This window comes from Micropterus dolomieu, linkage group LG09 (genome assembly GCF_021292245.1).
Source record: "Micropterus dolomieu isolate WLL.071019.BEF.003 ecotype Adirondacks linkage group LG09, ASM2129224v1, whole genome shotgun sequence".
In the NCBI taxonomy this organism is placed as follows: Eukaryota; Metazoa; Chordata; class Actinopteri; order Centrarchiformes; family Centrarchidae; genus Micropterus; species Micropterus dolomieu.
In genome coordinates this window covers 17,121,195-17,130,476 of record NC_060158.1, presented here as the reverse complement: position 1 = coordinate 17,130,476, position 9,282 = coordinate 17,121,195, and the positions used below count along the sequence as shown (strand labels likewise).

The 9,282-nt window shown below is 40.8% G+C and overlaps 1 protein-coding gene across 4 annotated transcripts in view; it reads right to left on the bottom strand.

Annotated features, from left to right (window-relative positions):
- Positions 1-1,508: 1,508 nt before the first annotated feature.
- Positions 1,509-9,282, bottom strand: part of nkain1 (sodium/potassium transporting ATPase interacting 1) — a 9,061-nt gene continuing 1,287 nt past the window's right edge. For 2 of the 4 annotated variants that reach the window (XM_046059278.1, XM_046059279.1), the window contains 6 exons: positions 8,521-8,658; positions 8,347-8,427; positions 6,472-6,669; positions 6,254-6,314; positions 4,733-4,814; positions 1,509-3,615 (listed from right to left, as the gene is read on the bottom strand). In XM_046059278.1, coding sequence (XP_045915234.1) covers positions 3,498-3,615; positions 4,733-4,814; positions 6,254-6,314; positions 6,472-6,669; positions 8,347-8,427; positions 8,521-8,658 — 678 coding nt within the window. In that variant the 3' untranslated portion in view covers positions 1,509-3,497. Of the gene's footprint in view, positions 3,616-4,560; positions 4,650-4,732; positions 4,815-6,253; positions 6,315-6,471; positions 6,670-8,346; positions 8,428-8,520; positions 8,659-9,282 lie in introns of those variants that run through there. The other 2 variants (XM_046059281.1, XM_046059280.1) reach the window with 2 other exon arrangements.

Below are 9,282 nucleotides of genomic sequence, written 5' to 3'. Positions count from 1 at the left end.
GGGAGGGGAGGGAGGGCCATACCGGACCGGTGTCTTTGTTATCTGTGTAATCTGTTTGGATTGTGGGGTGTATTTATAACGGATTTTGTTGTAACTTTATTCACATTATTTATTAATGGTGTAAAAACCAGCTTTTTTAAAATAAAAAAAAGACTCATGAACATGGGGGAAATTTTCCAACACATTTATATTTTACTGTATGACATTAGTGGTACTTACAGTAGAAAACACGGTTTTTTATATTATTTTACATTATATGGGGATGTGACGTGCTCTGGTCGGGGGTAGACTGTACACAACGCACCGGGGCCACATGGTCAGCGAGTGTGTGGCTGCTAGACGCTCCATTACACCTCCGGTAAGTAAATGGACGGTGTGAAAGAGGGGAGCATGTGGCGCAAATCACAAAAATACCCTTTTGGCTTTTTTGGAAATGTGCCAGTGTTCACCTCGAGGCTGCAGACCGGAGAAAAGACGGCCCCAAACTGGTGTGTGGATGACGTAATGCAGCTAGATTAGATTATGGAAGCCCTTTAAAATCTGATAATCATATGAACATGTTTTAGAATAGGCTGCTAAACATAGGCTACTTGTGCGGTCCAGTCATACTGTATCAAATAATCTGAAGTGTATACCTGAAGATATTAATTTTACAAGTCTTTTCTTTTACACTTGGCAATGTTTAAAATAATACCTGGCAAATCTGCACTCTGCATCTTCCACATGTACCATTTTGTCTTTTTTAGGTTGTATTTTTCTGTATTGGTCAGTTTTAATTTGTATTTGTTGCAATGTGCTGTGTCCATTTCTGATTAATTTTTCTTTACTGTTGGAAAGAGCTGCTAAAAACAAATTATAACTAATTAAACATTAATGATAGCTACTTATTTTCATTTTTTTTCAGTCACTTTATGAATGCCATAGTGCTTCTTGTATCATAGTGGAAATTATCTTGACATTATTTTGACAATCAAATCTTTATTATAAGATAGCAACTTAATGCCATTAAATTGCACTAATTTGAATTCTTTATTCCTCACATTGTGAATTTTTGCACATTCCTTCTTAATTTTCCTGTATATTTACATTTTCTGTATTAGTATTGGCTACTTCTACATATTTAATCTTAAATTTTTTTTATATTAATGTTCATGTGTACTGTTAAGCCCCAGGCAAATTCCTCATGTGTGAAAATGTACCTGGCAATAATCCCAATTCTGATTTTAATGAACTTAAATGAAAGGGTCACAGAGGACTCACTCTTTAGCACTGCAGGCATAAAATAAGTCCTTTTATGAATATCATAGAGCTGTTTTTGTAATGTTGGGCGTACTTTCTATAAAACGCATTACACTAGCATCATTTGTTTAATCTGGCAAAAACTGTAGTTCTGTCCCCCATAATCCAGATATTAATATAATGTAATCAAAGGATTGAAGGCACTCATTTTAATAAACCTTTAGCTCAGTGAGAGAAATGTGTGTCTACATATGACAACAGAAGTCAGGTTTAATGTAGAAAGTGTATTTTTATTATTTCAAACTTCACCTTACACCCAATAAGGTCTTCAGCTCATACCTGTCTCCATCCTTCCCTCTTCCTGTCTCCAGTTACATCTACAAAAACTACTTAGAGCATGTCATCGTGCATGTTCATGACATATTATCCTCTTAGGTCTCCTTTATCTCTGTGAATGTAGTTAGTGAGAAAAAACGATAGGGAGAATTAGCTGCAGATGGATTAGAAGAGGGCAGCATGAGGATTTCCAAATAAGAGAGAAGAAGAGAAACAGGTGTGAAGAAAAGCTTTGGTGTGTACCCCTCTCCACCCAGCCCAACCCACCCCCTAATGCAACCCCTCTTTTCTAAATGGAACCAACAAAACAATCATTGGCTGGTTATTTACATGCACCCTCCCACCCCCCAAATAGACACACTAATGCCTGATCCCAAAGCCATCTGCATCCCTAATCAACAGCATTAGATGTACAGTAGGCTGAATTTATTTTCCTGAAAACAAGATATCCTGGCAATGGACATTTGACTTGATTTTTGCAGTAACCCAGAACTTTAAAGGATGAGTCTGGTGATATTCTATATTTTTCTCATCGTCAACAAATCGCATCAAAAGTCAAAAGACCAAAACCAACAATGACTGAAGCCCACCAACAAGCCTGATAGAGTATACTCCTGTTGTCACTTTTTATTCTGTAAAAACACATCAATGAGCCAAATTGTTGCACTGGGCGACATGAGGAGTCTCAGGAGGTAGAGCCTGCTAAACCTTCGATCCCCCAGCTCCTCCAGTGTGCATGTCGACGGCAAGATACTGAAACCCAAATTGTTCCCAATGGCTGTTCCACTGGTGTGTTAATGTGAATTTCTGTTCTGATGAGCAGTTGCTCATAGCCTCTGCCATCAGCGGGTGAATGTGACGTTGTGTAAAAGCGCTTTGAGTGGTCGGAAGATTAGAAAGGCGCTATACAGGTACGGACCATTAACCATGTTCAGGCACTGTATTTTATTTTGAGATTATCCAACATACACCATAAATACTACAGCAAATGTGTAGCTGAATATAGTGGCCAACAAATGCAGCATTTACTGCAGTTTGAGTGACATTAGCTAAAATATACAGTGCCCAGCTGTTTTAGGAAATTATTTAGCCTTTTTTTTAAATGAAAGTATATTTCTGTGACTTTTTTAGATTTACTTCTCCGAAAAGGAACAAAAGTATTTAGATGAACACATTGTTGGTTTTGGTCAATAATAAAATGTATAAAATATTGCCAGCCTGATCCTTTCAGAGGTTCATCCTTTCCACTCCACAGGATCTATTTTACTACCATAGCAGGCCAGGCCTGTAATGTGAAAAGCTTGAATGTCAACAGTGGTTTTAACCGCACGGGAGGAAGGAAAGATGGCTTTGGGAATGGAAATCGTAAGACTGCTCTAGTTTGACATCACCACATTCTAAAACGACAACAGGTACGAGCCGTGCCTATTTTTATGTGACCCCACCCCCACACACACGAGCACCCCACAAAAAGAAAAAAAAAAAACTTCACAGGGACACGAGTGGTAAGAGTCCAGGGTGCAACCACAAAGCACCAGCTAGTCCTGTGGAGTTACTCAATCACACTTTACACACACACACATACATACACACACACACACACACACACACACACACACACACACACACACACACACACACTTGTGGGAGTGTTGACAGCTGGCAGTTTAGTGAAGTGTGTCTTCTGTGATTTGACGGAGGTGTCCCCAGCTCTTGTTCTCTTGCATCTCCCCTCCCCGGCCTCCTCCTTTTCTCCTTCATCTTATCACACCACCTGGCATGCTGGTTCTTCCCTGAGCTCTATTCAGGGCTGTATTTCTCTCTCTCAGACACAAGCACACATGCACACACGCACAGACGTCTCTCTCCGGGTGGGGTAAGTCCATTCCACGGGTAAACTGTGACACACAGAGTGAGTGTAATCAAGGCAACCGCCGCTTTCCATCCACAGTGACACCGTCAGGGTTTGGCCTGAAGGGGGCGCTACCGACCGTTAACCAGCCCTGGGATGCAGAGGGGACCAGATCAGGGGAATTCACACTGTCAGACAGGAATGGTACAGTACACTGTACTTTGATGTAATTGCATGAAAGGGGCACTCCACCGATTTTACACATCAAGTTTGATGTGAGCTGCCTCTAGGGGGTGCCCGACAGGAAAAATGTAATGGTGGGTATTAGTGCAATAACTACAATAATACTTTTTGTGGATTTTTTTAAGAAATAAAAACCTGAATTGAAAACTTTCCCTGTGTAAATTTAAAATTAAAAACATTATTATTAATAGTTAGCTCACATGAAATGGCTACTCACTCACCTCTTTACCTCTCCCTCCCTCTCTCTCAGGCTGAGCCACCCACACTGTACTTACAAATCCTCATATGGATCCTCTTTTTGTCCATGATATCTGTTAATATCTGTTAACTTTTTTTTTTGTCAAGTTTTGTCATGGAAATACCCCACACCTTCCTATGCGATCGTCATGATAGTTACAGTTGAATAATGCCTTCTGTGGTTCTGGACTGGGCTTTCCAAAGTTTGAAATAATAACCTTGATGATGTCGTTAGGGTTATCTCAGCTTTAACAAGAATCATGCATTACAAAGCAGAGGTGTGGGGTTTTAAAAAGTGGGCCTTTAGGAGGTAGAAAGGGTTGAGTTGCATAGTGGAAATGTAGAATGCAGATTTTCTAGACCCACACTAGGCCCCAGTTCTCAAAGTGGGGTCCAGGGGGTCCCATGTAAAAGAGGGATCATTTATTTTCACTGATCCATCCATAAGTAACACAATGATAGAATGTATGACTAGATTAGTCACGTTTTTATACACTTTCTGTAACAAAGAATGTAAAAGCCAAATTCCTATCAGATGGGCGACACTGGGACAAAACTTTCCTATCAAATGCAGGTCCCTTGTCTAATTTGTGACAGTTTAGGGGTCCTTGATGTGAAGAAGTTTAAGAACCACAGCACTAGGGGACTAAAAGTCAGGATAGCTCAGACTCTGCTGCATTGATTTTATTCTCTGAGGGCCCCAAACCTTTTCGAAGTGCAATACTAAATCTCTGGAGTACCCCTTGAAAGACAAATGTTCAACGATAAGATCAAAAAGAAGAACAAAGCAGAGGAAAACTGGAGAAGGTTATATTTGTAACTCACGTGTAAAGAGGCTGGAGTTGCAGATGAGAGGACTTCTGAGGAGGCTGGTAGCCATACGAGTCAAAGCCACCAATGAAGTCAACTTCAGGAGAGAGAAAGAGAGGGGATGACATCATTCCCTTAAATCTGTCTTTAAGTGTTGTATTTCAAGATCACATTCTGTTTTGACATGTAAAATCTATTAAGGCATCAGATGGTATCATAATACCTTCAGGATACCTTTATAAGCACCCACTGTGACATCAGAATCTGCAGCGATGCATTGATACATCATCTTTCTCACGGCTTCTATGTCACTGATACATCGTTCTAATCTTTCTCAACCGATTCAGAGGAACAAACTTATGTTGTGCCAGCTGAAAAATGAAAATAGTCTCTGATTGTCTACATCAGTGGAGATACAGACCACAAGTTAGGGATCTGTTTTCTCCAAAAGCAAGATCCAACAATCATTCCTGTGATGTTGTATTGTTGCAATTCTTCCTTTTTTAATGCCCAAAGGTAAAAAAAAAAAAAGGTAGAACATCGCCAGTATTTGCTTTAATTTACACCACGTTAAACATGGAGTGCAATAAACTGGTGCAAGTATGAATTAGTTAGATAAATCAACCAGGCCGAAGTATTGGCCTTTATTAGCTTACTGCAGATGTATTGGTATCACATATATATATATTTGCCAATATTTAGAAAGACATTGCAGAACATAAATGCTAAAGATAAGTTTGAGTTAATTTAGAAACAGTGTTTCCGGTATATAGTTTGTCCACCAGAGAGCACTGACAAGTTTATTTTTCAACCATTAAATGTCCCGCTCAGAACATATGTTGGTCACAATTCATAATAAAAACTAATTTAAGGGATGCTTGTCCAAAATGTTAGTTTTTTGTTATTGATTCATATAAAAAACAATCCACCCACACATCATAACTAGATTTTTTTAACAGTAGTAAATAGATAATAACGGTATTGACCACAAAAAACACTGTGTGTGATTGATATGGTATCATCACCACTATGTTATGACACGTATGTAATTATGACATAGCATGCTGATAAGACACCACAGACGCAGCATGACACTTCCTTTTACAGGAAATCAAGCTTATGACATCATATCCCAACTACAGGACTTCATTTCCTCCGCTAAGTGAGAGTGAAGCACTCACGAAAGGCACATGAGGAGGAGAACCATTCAGACACACAGGTGGCACACCCAAGCTAACAGAGAAGCACTCGGCAGCAGACAGACACTCCGACGGTGGGAATAGTCAGGCAGTATTAACATTGTTAATACTCTCCACAGATGGAGCGATCAGATCACCCAGAGGGAAATCTCGGTGGTGATGTTGCCCAGCATGACTCAGGCAGGAGAAGACAATGGGCTACCAGCACCCACATCCAAAGCAATGGATCGCTAACACAAAAGCCTCCTTGACAGTATGACACAAGCAAAACCTAATCGGCTGAACAAGCAGCTGAAAGAGAATGTACATGCTTTTAGGAGAAGACAAAAGCACTCACAGCTGTCCTCGTCATCCTGGAAGACTTTGCTCACGTAGCAGGCGTACACAAAGCCAAAGAGCTGTTAGAGAAGAGATATCAGAAATTAGGTGACTGTTGTTGTGTAGGCTGTCTGTCCTGCATGTCACAGAAACTGTTTCAGCACAAGGTTAAAAGCCACATGGATGTAAAAGAAACACTGTATGATTATTTGCTTGAGTGTGTGTTGAGATACGTACTGCCAACAGTATCTGAATGGCTGAACTCAACACCTCTATGTACTGGTAGTCAAGGAGACACCCGGAGACAGTGATGACATGGTGGTCATCGGGGGCCATGCGTGAGTCTAGCACTGGTGTGACCAGGCAACCAGGACCATGCTCCATCCACCACGAACGATGAAGGGAGGTGTTGAACGTCATGAGAAAGTCCCTGTCCTGAACACACGCATACATGCATAAAAGTGGGGCTACAACTAACTGCTCAGATGATTAAGTGTTTAATAAACCGATTAGTCCACAAAAAGTCATAAAATGGTGAAAAATATCCATCACAATTTCCCACAGTCCAAAAGGTGAAAAGACATAAAACACAGAAACAACGATAAACAACATAGAAACAATGGTATAAAACAAAGAAAGAATGATATAAAACACAGAAACAATGATATAAAATAGATAAACATTGATATACAACAGAAAGACAATGATATACAACACAGAAACAATGATATAAAACTCAAAAAAGCAGTAAATCCACAGATTTGAGAATGTGGAACCAGAGAATATTTGCCATTTTTGCATGATACATGATTTAAACCAGGGGCTCCCAATCTGGGGGTCAGGACCCCACCAAGGTGTCACTAGCTGAATCTCAGGGGTCACAATCCATTTATATTTTTATGATATGATGTATTATTTATATTATAGATTAAGGCTCATTCTTTCAAATCTTTGCTTTTTTCTTGTGAATTACTGAATAATTTTACATCTTAGGCCGCTAAAGCAGCGATTCCCAAAGTGTAGTGCGCGTACCCCTGGGGGTGCGTGAGCTGCCTCTAGGGGGTGCCCGACAGGAAAAATGTAATGGTGGGTATTTTTATGAAATAAAAACCTGAATTGAAAACTTTCCTTTGTAAATTTAAAATTAAAAACGTTATTATTAATAGTTAGCTCACATGAAATGGCTACTCACTCACCTCTTTACCTCTCCCTCCCTCTCTCTCAGGCTGAGCCACCCACACTGTACTTACAAATCCTCATATGGATCCTCTTTTTGTCCATGAAATCTGTTAATGAGGCTATGTTTGGAAACTTTTTTTTTTGTCATGGAAATACCCCACACCTCCCTATGCACGGTTCAGCACGCAGGTAAACTATGGATTGATTGCAAAGTTTAACCGTCACAGTATGAGATAAAGTTTCACTGCCACTGTTACTTTTTAAAATAATAAATAGGCTATAACGGTACATTGCGATGCAGAGTTGCAGCGAAAAGAAGACAGAAGCATGCTGTATTTAAGCGCAGTGAGTGGTTAAGGGGAGAGCGACTGATTTAAAAGCCATCACTTTCAAGAGTGTCACTGAGTGAAACCCCGTAGCTGTGACTTCGGGCATGTCCACACTGGTCACTGGCCTGCTTGTCATCATAGAAACAGATCACCATATTTAGATTTTTATTGCACCTTCAGTAATATTGGCTGCCTCCCTTCACAGCTCCGCTGCTCACCGGAGCAGTGTTGATAGGCTATTATTCGCGACTTGTAACCAATCAGTGCTGTGGGCAGGACATTGAGCAATTAATAAGTAAATAAATAAATAAGTTAGAATATATATATACACACACACACACACACACATATAAGTGTGTGTGTAATATATGTATCAAGATGTAGAAGGGGGTGCGTTGCCTAAAAAGTTATGGAACCTCTGCTTGCAAACAGACAAAAGTTTGGGAACCGGAGAGTTAAACAGTTAATTGATCATCAAAATGTAACGCAAATAAGTAAATTAATCTAACTAAAGATAGAATAAGAGAGTGTTTCTAATGAGAGCAAATATCCAGGTTGTTAGTGGCATCACACACAACCACAAGTATAGAGACACAGAAATTACCTGAGACAGGTTCCCAACCTCCAGGTAGAAACAGATGATGAACGAGTTCCAGCCCACCCAAAGGACCAGCCATACTGCATACTGCCAAACAGATTAGAGATCAGTTTCTGTATTGAAGTACACGCAGGCTCATGCATTATCACTTAAACAGGAGCTGTTGTGGGATATACTCACAAAGATGAGGTATCTGAATCGGAACTGCACGGTGCCGAACATGCCCAGGATGACGGCCATAATGTGCAGGAAATTGGCCAGGATGGGAGCCCATTGGTAGCCCAGAAAATCAAACACCTGCCTCTGCAGGGCTGCCACCTTGGGGGATGGGGGAGGGTGAGGGGGTGATACACACAATATTAGACACATACATACAAACACAGACAATTGTAGACATGTGCAAATACAACACACATATAAACACATGGAGGCAATCAAGGTTTCACAGACCCAATATATGCACACACAGACAGTGACAGGGACCCACATACACAGGTCTGCCGCAGTTGTTTCCATGGTAACTGCCTGGAGCACCAGCCTAGTCCAGTGACTGTAAAAGAGGAGCACCCCCCAAAAGCTCCCCCAAACTAATGAGAATCTATGGGCTGAATTCCCCTTCCACAAAACAACTCATCGGCCCCTGCACACAATAGCCTGGGTAGCCGGCCCTCACACTGCCCTTGTCTGCATCATGCTCACTACAGGAGGAGCTCAAACTGTCTCACATTACACACTTATTACATTTTAGTGGGATAGTCCCAAGCTATTTGTAGGCACAAGGAACAGCTAACTTTAACTCCAGAATGGAGACCAGATGGTGAACAGGGCCTCCTTGTCCCTCTTGTGATTAAAATTCACATGGTTTTGCCAGAATGGGGCTATCACCCCTCTCTCTCTCTCTCTCTCTCTCTCTCTCTCAAGACCACCCCAACCCTCCCCCCC